This window comes from Megalobrama amblycephala, linkage group LG8 (assembly GCF_018812025.1).
Source record: "Megalobrama amblycephala isolate DHTTF-2021 linkage group LG8, ASM1881202v1, whole genome shotgun sequence".
Lineage (NCBI taxonomy): Eukaryota > Metazoa > Chordata > Actinopteri > Cypriniformes > Xenocyprididae > Megalobrama > Megalobrama amblycephala.
Genome location: NC_063051.1, coordinates 33042907 through 33055620, shown reverse-complemented (window position 1 = coordinate 33055620; position 12714 = coordinate 33042907). Strand labels below are relative to the sequence as shown.

Sequence of the window (12714 nt, the reverse complement as noted above, 5' to 3'; positions counted from 1 at the left end):
GTCTTATTGTTTGAATCTCGTTTTTTTTTATTATACACTCTAAAAAATGTTTAGTTAAAAACAACCCAAGTTGGGTTGAAAATGGACAAACCCAGCAATTGGGTTGTTTTAACCCAGTGGTTGGGTTAAATGTTTGCCCAACCTGCTGGGTAGTTTTATTTAACCCAACTACTGATTAAAAAATTACTATATGGCTGGCTTAAAATGAATCCAAAATAGGTGAGAAATTAAAAATCAGACACATAATTACTAGAGGCAACAATAATAATCAAAAGGTGTACATTTATTAATAAGCTATTTAATAAATGTTTATTGTTTATTATTCATTATCTTATTAATAAATGCTCATTTATTAAACATATTAATAAATGTTAATTTCCAGCATATTTTGGGTTCATTTTAAGCAAGCAATACACTAATTTTTATACAACAGTTGAGTTAAATAAAACTACCCAGCACGTTGGGCAAACATTTAACCCAACCACTGGGTTAAAACAACCCAACTGTTGGGTTTGTCCATTTTCAACCCAACTTGGGTTGTTTTTAACCCAGAATTTTTTAGAGTGTATTAATCTGATATTCTAATATCGATCTAGCTTACTGAAGTGTGCAACAAGCGTCTCATAGCAGCCGCCGAGCGAACGCACAGAATAACGTTATAATTTATTGTATTTTCAACACATAAACAGTGTTTTACCCCACATACGCTTGAACGGAAGAAGCAGAAGTGGCGCCTGTGGCATAATAAAAGTTCCTCTGCTCTCAAGCCGTGTGTCGTGCTCGCCTCTCATTATCAGTCGCTCCAGCGGCCTCGTTCAGCTCCCACAGCACTCGCCCTGCTCTGCTTCATACTACAGTAACGTTAATAATCTCATACATGAACATGATTTCTGCCCGAGTCCCATCAGATTCTTTTCCACCGGCTGTGAAGTGAAAACATCATCTCCCACGATTCCGCGCTCAATCTCAGCATCATCAAGCTATGCCTTTGTTTTGAATAGGCGACCTCTAGCGGCGAAAAATTACATATTGTGCCTTTAAGACATACAATACCATATAAACAGCAAAATACCATATACAGACACAACAAAATTCATGCTTGCAAATCTTGTAAAACCATATCAAAATACTAGAGGATTCACTGTGAGGTGAATCACTAATGAATGTGTACAAACCATCTCTGCCGCTGAGAGGTTATGGGTGGCATTCAGGGAGAAAAGAGAGATAAAGATAATTGAATTATTCAGGATTACAGGGTTTACAGACACAGGAGTGCAAATGATACTTACAGGGTCTAATAATCTCATAACAAGTAGGATGTCCTCAGAAACGGAAACTTCCATAATCCTCTGGATTATTGGAATTTAAAACAGTCTATAATACAGTGAATTCAGGTGAATTCTGCCAGCCAAATACTGCTCATATGCTTCCTTTGATCTTTTCATACAGTTTGCCAATCATGTTGGCTGCTTCTGCTGTTTATTTTTGACACGTTATTGACTTTTCTCTTTTCCATATCTAGAATTCTGTCATAATCCTACTTCAAAGCATGTGAGCATCATGTTCAAAATTATTTACACCTTCGTTTTTAGCATTTAAATTTGGAGATGCATCAGAGACCAAATTAAAACTTTACGATACATAAACAAGTAGTGCTGCTGTACGGTTGTAATATAAAGATTGTGCATGAATCCTACAATAATTAGTACATGCATGCATGATATTATAAAAATGAAATCGCTTTTAAAGAATAAAAATAGGGATGCATCATTTATTGGCACCATATTGATTATCCACCAATATTTTTTATATATAACATGAAAAAATCATATTGATCAGAATTTTAATAATGCTGCATATGTAAGTGAACGATTAAAAAATGAGCTTACCTGCATCTCATCCAGTTTGGACTGGATGTCTGGGGTGAAGACAGCAGGTCCACAAATGAACGGATCAAATGGTTCTGCTCCAAACAGGTCTATATCTACAGCACAACCAGACAAACTAGTAAATAATTTGCCATTTAGCATTTAGCAATAGTTCATAGATCACCCCTTGCAAAGCTTGAACCCAGAAAATTCTGTTTATATATACATATATACAAATATAAATGATATAATTACTGTATATAAACCAAAAACATCTGTCAGTGCATTAGAAATGAAAGCGAAATTGACTAACAAATGTCTTCATCATACACTTCAAAACATCTACACTGGCTCCAATTGTTTTCATCTCAAATGGACCATCTTATGGAGAAGCATATGACATTAGCAATTATGGATTTTGCCTTCAGGTGTTTGAAAATGTGACACATTCATCGAAGCGAGACAGCACAAATAAAGAGCCCCCCACCTCTGTCTCTTGAAGGCAGGTACGGAGATGAGATGCCGTTACAATTCAACCTTCTTGTTATTGGAGACTCAGGGGTGAATGGAACCATATCAAATATGTCAGTGGAGGGCGCTCTAGCTTGTATGCTTCCAGCCTAATAACAACAGACATAATCTTATTAAGGCGTCAGAACCAGCCCATTGAAAGATCAGACTTCTTTTGTGTGTTAAGCATTTAACTGTACATTCAGTGTATACATTTATGTGCTCCTTTTTATTTAGGTATTTATTTATTTGGTAACACTTTCCAATAAGGTTCATTAGTTAAACATTAGTTAATGTATTAGCACACATGAGCTAACCATGAGCAATACATTTGTTACTGTATTTACCATTCTTCGTTAATGTTAGTTAATGAAAATACAGTTGTTCATGTTAGTTCACAGTGCATTAACTAATGTTAACATGATTTTAATAATGTATTAGTAAATGTTGAAATTACCATTAACAAAGATTAATAAATGTGGTATAAGTGCTGTTCATTATTAGTTCATGTTAACTAATGTAGTTAACTAATGTTAACTAATGAACCTTATTGGAAAGTGTTACCAGTTATTTTTTATTTATTCTTTTTGAAAGAAAAAAGATAGCAGTGGTTCTCAAAAAGTGGGGAGACTTCCCTAGCTTTCAAATATTTTAACGTTCAAATTTACCGCATTGGCAGCAAACGCGACAACCAATGAGGTTTGTGCGAGTTTCTTCTATGTATGGTGTTCACCGAATACACTGTAAAAATGAAAAGTTGAGAAAACTCAAAAACTCAGTTTTTTGCCTTAAACTTTTAAGTTTTCTCAACTTTTCATTTTTACAGTGTGGCGGTTAAACACAGGCTATGTTCAGACTGTCAGTATAAATCAGATTTTGTGCATTTTCGATTGAAATCCGATCAGATTTAGCAAGCGTGAACGGCCAAAAATCACATGCACTGTGATTTTTATATTTCAATCTGACTTCTGCTCTGATCTGATTTTTTGTGGTTTATGTGAGGTCTGTGTAGGGTTTTGATAGGGGTTTTTTTTTGTAATTTGAAATGAAATAAGCAGAAATGAGAAAAAAGTGCCTTTATTTGGTTTTTTGTTTGTTCAAAAAAATGAAAGAAAAAAAAACAAAACGAGATTACGGCTTGATTTTTAATTTTTTGATTCACTGGTAGAAAATGGATAAATGACTTCAAAATTCGTTTTCTACATGTGGGCAGTCACGAGACGTTCCTTTCCGCCGTTTGGTCAATCAAAGCTGAACCGGTGACGTCATCAGTTGTTACTCAGTTCTGTTCAACAAAATAATAGTCCTCTGCTGCTATAGCATTACTGATTCATAAACTGTACAGGGCAGGTCCTAGATTGGGCTTTCTTCTGTGCAACTGAACGTGTTTCACAGAAATATTTATTTCAGATAGCGCTACCCACTAGACAGCCATTGTGAAGCACAGATCAATGTTCAGTCAAGTGTAAATACACAGCAGTCATAACTATATGCTCAGTTTTGGAGAAGGGATGGTCATTGCAAAATCTGTAATGCAAATCGGCTGAGGGTACCGAGGATGGTGAGGGGGTCGAGAACTTTTGTTAATAAAAAATATTTCTCTGTTTAATATAAGTGAATTTGTCTTTGTTTTATTGTTGTTGTGTTTTCTTTAAAGGTGCCGTAGAACATCTTTTTAAAAGATGTAATTTTTTTAACTGCCTATTTTGGGGCATCATTAAATATGAGCCGATTTAGGCTGCGGCCCCTTTAAATGCTCACGCTCCCTGCCCATGGAGCTCACGCTTGCCTTAAACAGCATAAACAAAGTTCACACAGCTAATATAACCCTCAAAATGGATCTTTACAAAGTGTTCGTCATGCAGCATGTCTAATCGCGTAAGTATGGTATTTATTTGGATGTTTACATTTGATTCTGAATGAGTTTGATAGTGCTCCATGGCTAAAGCTAACATTACACACTGTTGGAGAGATTTATAAAGAATGAAGTTGTGTTTATGAATTATACAGACTGCAAGTGTTTAAAAAATGAAAATAACGACAGTCTTGTCTCCGTGAATACAGTAAGAAACGATGGTAACTTTAACCACATTTAACAGTACATTAGCAACATGCTAACGAAACATTTAGAAAGACAATTCACAAATATCACTAAAAATATCATGATATCATGGATCATGTCAGTTATTATTGCTCCATCTGCCATTTTTCGCCGTTGTTCTTGCTTGCTTACCTAGTCTGATGATTCAGCTGTGCACAGATCCAGACGTCCTGCCCTTGTCTAATGCTTGAACATGAGCTGGCATATGCAAATATTGGGGTCATACATATTAATGATCCCGACTGTTGTGTAACAATCGGTGTTATGTTGAGATTCGCCTGTTCGTCGGAGGTCTTTTAAACAAATGATTTAAATAAGAAGGAGGAAACAATGGTGTTTGAGACTCACTGTATGTCATTTCCATGTATACCAAGATAAATTCAATTTTTAATTCTAGGGCACCTTTAAAATAATAATGAACCACAAACTGAGCATTCATTTTAAGGGGGAAAATCCAAATAGCCTATCTTTCATTTATTTGTGTTGCATCGCAATTACTACTTTTTGTCAAGGTTTACATTTTGATTTGTTTTGTTTGAAATGTTGATTTGAAGTATCAGTTTTTGCATTAATTTTACTACAGTCAAATCTGAACACAGAGAAAGATATTTTGTTACACATAACATCAAAATTCGACTAAAATGTAACAAAAATGAACAGGAATGCTTTATCAGAGCTTAATCAACCTGATTTCAACCTATTTGAGTCTTCTGGCTCAATTCTGCCATATTGTGACAGTCACACCATTTCATGTGTGTGCGGGGTGCAGAGGTTTTTACTTTCAAAGGGGAGTGTCCCAAAAGAAAAAAAATGAGAACCACTGCATTAAAGAAATAGTTCATCCATTTCTATACTGCATAAATAATATGGACTACTTGTATTGTATGTGTATTTTGCTTTTGGGCATTTTTAGAGATCTGTCCACATGAGAGTAAATGATCATTTTTGGATGAACTATCTCTTTACGTATGAAAAATTCAGATTAAAGAGTGTAAGACTGTACAGTAACTAAGTGAATCGCATGCAAAGTGCACTGTGTTATTTTTGTGTACAAGACATTTACACGAGGTCGTGGCACGACGTAACCACTTGTGGGCTGTAATTGGGTGGGCTTAGCAGGAGGAGGGGTGAGCAAGCTTGCTGATTGGCTGGAATCGGGTGAGCTGACAGGCGTTAGAGTGACAGAGGAGATCTCTAGGCTGGACAGTGATGTGACATCACCACACCAGGACAAGGCAGACGGCCTCTGCAAAATGTACGGCTCATTAGAGACATTAACATGCAGGTGCTGAAAAAGGGCACTGGGGGTTGGGGAGAGAGAGAGAGACAGATAGATTGGAATAGAGAAAAAGGGGAAAACGTGTGGCGTGGGTAGATAGAAGAGAAAAACAAACATATTCTGATGAACTGAAAGAGAGCAGAATCATTGAGATTAGCAGCATCTGACTGGAATGATAAGCAAGACTCATTTCCTACTGGACGTACTGGCGAGAAGCGAGGATCCATCAGCTGATCCTCCAGGTCTTTGAGCTTCTTCTTCAGTTTTGAGTTCTCCATCTCCAAATCCTGAATCTTTAATTAGCATAAGCACATAGTGAATAAAAAAATTCACATTTTTATTTGTCAATCACATGAAAACATTTTATGTAAGTCTTTGGCACCACAGCCTGCTCTCAGGATTACTCTGGTTAGATTTGCCTATCTATAGTTGTATTTACACTTCAAAGGAAGCTGCATATAAGCAGCATACAGTACATTATGAAAAGGAGCATTTTACAGACGTTGTAATGCGGCATACAGTAAATGTATTTACGTTGGAATCAGATTCGGGGAAGAACTAAACGCTGATTCTTCTGCACAGCCATCAGAAAAGACACGTTGATTGAGAGTGACAAAGTTGTTGAACAAAAACGTTTCATTTTATCAACTTTGTCTCAGATATTTATCCTAAAAATGGAATAATTGTTAACATGTTGCCTGTTGCGGTGTTTTTTATATTTTAGTACCAGTATTAACAGGTTACAGTATTCAAAATGGCCACATAAGCCATGTGGATTCACAGACTGACATTGGCAAAGTTTCTAGTATGTCAGACTGAAACTTGTTAAATGAAATCTGTTTATTGACAACAACCCAAATATTAGAGCCACCCCCCTTTCCAAACCCTTGTGTGCACCAGTCTACAAAAAGTTTTCTCCCCTTATCTCCCCAAGCACTGTCACATCCACATTTTCCACTATTTTTCTTATTTTTCTCCGTTCTACGCAAATCAGTGCAAAACAACCGCAAGCCTTCCTTCATGATGCTGTTTGTTGACATGTTCCCAAGAAGCTTCTCTCAAATTGATGGGTGTTTCTTCAACTTCGGGCCCTTTTATGTCTCAAAGGTTGATTTTTATACAAACTAACAGCTTTTTATCTCAAAGACAACAACTTTTTTATCATGCTTTCATCATTTACTTTTGCCACTTTTCAAATGACTTTCATGGATCCAAATCACAGCCTCTAATGAAGTTTTCTTTTTCTAAAGTTAGTGTACATAGGCTACGTTCACTCCGCGAAACCTTAATGCTCAATTCCGATTTGTACTCCGATCTGATTTTTTATTTATTTATTTTTTTGCATAGCTGTTCACATTGTTGTTTTAAATATGGTCAATATCAGATTTCCAGTGTGAACAGATCATGGTTCTGAACTAGTCTTAGCCTCAGATGTCACACCCACGGACCGTTGGCTGAACGTCTGATGCACATGGCACACTTAACTGGAAACACTTCAGGAATTTCAAAGTCATCATCTGGTTGGTTGAATTATACAGGATGTCCGGGAGTGCCGTGACGCTAAACCCCCTCGTAGAAGAAAAACACTGTTTACAAGCGCTTACCAGGATCAACTAAATGCTGGATTTTCAAAAGTATGTGAAGTTTGCGGCTCTATGAAAGCTGCGATAGAGTCCAGACCTTCTGCAGTCAGTCTGAAGGTCTGGCTATGCGAGACTAGTCCGGACTTGACTGCATGCGCAAAAGAACGATTCAAACAGGTTGCCAGGTTTTTACCACAAAATCCACTTAATTGCTTCTCAAAACTAGCCCAATCGCATTCTGTGGGGTATCCTGGTAAAAAAACTCATCTGCGGCATTACAAAACATCCGACCTGTATCAGATGTAGTACCACATATGGAAGTGGCACAAATCAGAATCAAAAAGATCAGATCCCATGTGGTTTGTACTGTTCACACTGTCATGGGTAAAACAGATATGTCGCATGTGGGGGGAAAAAAAAAATCAGATTTGGGCCAAATTTACCTGCAGTGAACATAGCCTTAGTTACCAAGTAGACTGCAAAGAGCATACCTGAGATTAAAACGATGTCTGAAGAAAAAAAAAAAAAAAAAAAAAAAAAAATCAAGATAAAGATCAAGAATATTTTTATTGTGTCATTTGCGGTCAAACTGTAATTGAGTCAAATTATGCAAACAATTTGAAAATATTTTTTTCAATTTCAATTCAGTTTTCAAGTCTGTGTATTTAGAACACATAATACTAGCAATAAAATTTACCTCAGCAAGACAAAATTTTATTATTATTTATTATTATTATTTGAAAAAAAAAAAAAGTTAACAATGTAATTTCCACCACCATAATTTCCATCACAGAAAATTCTTAAACACTATATAAAATCGAGATGGTGGGAATTTTCATTGCATCAAGAAAGAAATGACAGAATTCTCTTATAATAATAAATTAGTGAAAGGTGTGTTTAGTGTGGCTTAAAAAGGTTATTTTCCACAGGGCCAAAAGTACCCAGATAGTTGAAGAATCACCCTGCTATGCGCGTCTTTGTGTGTGAATAAAGAATTCTGGGCTCGTATCTGCGTCTTGAACGTGTGAGCAATAATCCATGAACATAATCTTACTCGTTTCTGAAGGTTTCCAATCTGTTTCCTCGTCTCTACATCTTTTCCACCTGACTCTAGGAACTTTTTGTAGGCGAGATCAAAGGCTTGTCCAATAGCAAGTGTGATCTCCTCCGCCTGGGCAAGATTTGCACACATTGCAATCAATAAGCAAACCAGGTTTCTACAGTATGCAACATTTGTTAGGTATCACAAGCTTATTTACTTACACATTTTTCACTGTCAAACACGTAGCACAGGTGTTTCTTCGTCTCGGGTTCTGTACAGATAAAGGTGAAGATTCTTTTATCTGTTTTGTCATCTGCACAGAAGGACATTCTGTGAAGTTGGCAGTTATGCTGCATCTCCTGGAACAAGAAGGACAGTTGAACTGAGATGAAAAGCTCACTGGTATGACTGACCTATTTTGATGCAAAAAGCAACAAATCGAAAACAGCCCAGAGGAGAATGCTCAGAGGTTTCAATTTTTAAGGCTCTTTCGTGGCTTGGACGAATTCATGTGTTCTCATTTATGTTTCAACAATTAAGTTCATTACTTTTCTTCAGATGTTTCTCCCAAAATTAACAGAAGAACAAATTACATTAGCCTATTTCACATTATTTATTTTGGCACCCATGGATGTCACTTTGGCTCTGTTTACACCTGGTATTAAGATGCGTTTTGATCCATTGGATCACAAGTGGACAAGAGAGACACATACCCGTCTACACCTTGCGTTTTAATCACCTGGTCTCTTTTGTCCACTTTCGACCACTTCAGTCCTGATTTTTCTGAGGGGAGGGTCTATGGGCAGGTAAATGTATGGGCTTCTTCAGAAGTTTTCATTTAATAGGCAAAATACCTGAGCTCAATATGAATGTGACCGGAGACTACGGGAATACATACAAAGAGCATCAGCTTTCGTTTCTGTTCTGACAGCCACGAGACCGCGCTGAAGACGATAAATGTATGTTAGAAAACAGGAATGTTTAGAGAACATTGTGCTTAGTACATTTAGTCTTCAAACCAAATTTATGGCTTCAACTGGCAAAGTTTAAATCCAGTCTAGCTAGCGTGCTTCCCATAATGTTTATTGTGGCAGTAGGTGGCAGGGTTGCCAGGTTTTCACAACAAAACCCACCCAATTGCTACTCAAAACTAGCCCAATCATGTTTCAGGGGGGTCCCCCGGTAAAAATCGCGTTCCGGGGGGTGAATCTTTTTTCACGGGGTTCCCCCCTGGTAAAATTTGCATTCCAGGAGCTAAATATCATGTTATTTAGGGTCGCTTCAACCCGCAGCATTGTTAAAGTGGCCCAATTCCATGGGAAAACTGCAGACTTGGCAACACCGGTAGGTGGTCACATTCGACCATATGAGCGTTTACACCATGAACGCAATCCGAATGTGTTTTTGACTACCTCTGGAAAGTGGACAAGTTCAAAATATTTTACACCCTGTTTACACCTGTATTTAGTGTCATCCACTTGTGATCCAATTGACCAAAATGCATCTCAATGCCAGGTGTAAACAGGGCCAAGTTGTATTAAAAGGAGGGAGAATTTTTGTTAACTCATTACACAGAGACTTTTGCTACATTCACACAGTCATTCCAAATCCAATTATTTGTGTTACCGATTGGAATCTGCTCTAAAATTATACATTCCAATCGGTAACACAAATTTTAGAGTATTAATTATAAAACGTCCACATTGTGTATCACAAATGTGTCAGATCCGATTTGTGTATCCATGCCACTCTTTCGTTTTATATAGTATTCTATCAGGAATATCTGCATTGGTTTCTATGGAAATGACATTGTGTTGGTAGGCATACACCAAAAACCAACACAGCAACACGGAGGGGTTTGCAATAGAGATGTTGTCTTATTTACAACATGACAAAGTGTAGCCGCCGCGCTGGGGGTTTATTCCGCCAAAGACTATAGATATAGAAAGACGGTTCACTCCTATTAGTTATGAATGGGAGCACAATGCACAATAAGGTGGAATATGTCCCGCCTTCTGATTAAAAGAACCAATCGCTTGTTGATAAAGTCATTGCGTCACTACAGTTGCCGTTAGAAGCTCCGGTTCCTATAGAAACCTGAGACTTGTGCTTAGGACTGCACATGCGCATTGGCTTGTGCAGTCCTAAGCACTTGGCTTGTGCAGTCCTAAGAAAAAAAAAAGCTTTTTTTAACACTATTTGAGCATAAGAAACAACATGTATGGGACAGTTTATGTCAGATTTCATTGCTGGTTTGAAATATGTTATTTAATTGTGAGATCGCCAAGCAGTTTTTGAGATTTCAGGATTTTTTAAATAGATAGGACTTGGTCTTAGATGCCTGAAATAGCTGCCCAGAGGCGTTGCAAATATGGCAGCCGAGTGAACAGACTTTCCTTGAAAGGGACTTTGATTCCATGCTGTCGTCTACACCGGTTTCGAAACATGTCTCTGTTATATTGCTATTTTCTACTCTTCTGGCACTTTGCAACAACACAACCTTGTTTCTGCAGCGACTTTTTCAGCATGTTTCCTATAACAAAGTCTGACGTTTATGTTTTACGTGGTGTGAGAAAGTCACATAAACCACACGGAATCCGATGAAAGCAGTCAGACTGAAATGGATTTCCAGAAATGCAATTTGAATAGGATTTCAAACCACATATGAATGTAGCTCGAAACAGATTGTAAAAATCGCATTTCAAGTGACTTTTTGCCGTTCACACTTGCTAAATCTGATTGGATTTCAATCGGATATGCACAAAAATCGGATTTGGACTGACAGTCTGAACGTAGCCATAGTTCTTGCTGACCCATTAATTTAATCTGCCCTAATATAACATATTGTAAGCAAAATTGCAGATGCACTCAGTGTATGCATAAAGAAAGCAGGGACACATTTTTTTGCATTTTCTTTTGTGATTTCACTGGAATGAAAAGCGATAAACTGGAGCATTTGTCTGTGTAGTCTGTGCACAAGAACATTATGTTGTTGCCTTCAGCCACTGATAACAGCCTTAATGAGCTCTCATCAAAATATTCAAAATAACATATTCCAGCTCCAGATCGGCACTCATTTTACGCACATGAACAAAATGAAAACTCTGCTCAACAGCTGGAGATGCTTCCTCTGTAATGGATACATTCCTGCTGAGAGCTGTTTCAAAAACTGATAATGATATGTCCAATCCCTCAGCACCATCAATGACGCGTATGAATATGAACTGATTGCAGTATTGACACTGGCCATGTATGTTAATTTCCAACTGGATGTAAATGTGATCCCTTTTCTGTAAATTAGATTTCATGATGATGAAGTTTGTTTGACGTAGTTCTCAAAGGCCCACTTCTGAAAAATTTTTAGTGAAGAAACACTTTTTTTTTCCTTTTATTTAAATATCCAGAAATCACATAAATTTCAGTATATTACCCCAAAATCAATCTAATATCCAATAACAGAAACTCTGATATGGACAAAAGCAGTGTGCATGTGAAAGGGGAAAGTTTTAATGTAAATGGTAATTGATACAGCATATTGATGGAACAACAACACATCTGACGTGACGCATACATCCTCTCTCTCATCCAGACTGACAAGCGCTATAGAGCATAACAAACTCACTGAAGTCTAAGGGATATTGCAATGAAATATCAAGCGCAATTGCAAATTCACTTAGTGTTAGTCTTTCTCCATTGAGCATTAAAAGCCCAGAAGCGATCACGATGCCCAGAAGCGATCGCCCTAGGTTATTGCGGTGTTTTCTAGTGCTTGCACAGATGCTGCAGATATCTAGCAAAACATCTCACGTTACTACACATGACAACAGAATTTCTCATGTGAGAAGATTTTGCTTCTAAACAACCTTCTCAACAGAAAATTGAAAGAAAAACGAGTATAATATATAAAATAATATAAAATGTGATATAAATTCTTATATAATCCATAATATAGAATACTAATACTTTTTAAAATTTCAGTTATTCTAAACAAAGGCTAATTTATAATTAATAATTTTAAAAAAAATTCTTGCTTCTGGGAGAAACATCTGAGAGATATCTCATTTATGATTGTTCACAAACATTGGCTCTCTTTTCACATCCTGACAGAGTTATTTTGTTTTGAACAAACACATCTAATTGAATTAATCAAGTGCTAATTGGTTACTTTAGTTGCTGAATTAGTTAAATTATTTTAGTTTTGGAATGAGATAATTCTACCAGTTGGGCTAACAGAACATAATTGGCATGACATTAAACAGTAAATGTTTGAAAGATAAGATAGCCCATTTAATTTTCAGTTAAATTGCATTTCATTGTTCTGTCAGAGCAGG

The 12714-nt window shown here is 36.9% G+C and overlaps 1 protein-coding gene across 8 annotated transcripts in view; it reads right to left on the bottom strand.

The window, feature by feature from the left end:
- gulp1b (GULP PTB domain containing engulfment adaptor 1b) overlaps positions 1-12714 on the bottom strand; it is a 58829-nt gene that overhangs the window by 1296 nt on the left and 44819 nt on the right. For 4 of the 8 annotated variants that reach the window (XM_048200680.1, XM_048200682.1, XM_048200683.1 and 1 more), the window contains 6 exons: positions 8605-8742; positions 8396-8512; positions 5965-6051; positions 5543-5725; positions 2356-2488; positions 1890-1984 (listed from right to left, as the gene is read on the bottom strand). In XM_048200680.1, the coding sequence (XP_048056637.1) occupies positions 1890-1984; positions 2356-2488; positions 5543-5725; positions 5965-6051; positions 8396-8512; positions 8605-8742 (753 nt within the window). Of the gene's footprint in view, positions 1-1175; positions 1187-1889; positions 1985-2355; positions 2489-5542; positions 5726-5955; positions 6052-8395; positions 8513-8604; positions 8743-12714 lie in introns of all 8 variants that reach the window. The other 4 variants (XM_048200681.1, XM_048200686.1, XM_048200684.1 and 1 more) reach the window with 4 other exon arrangements.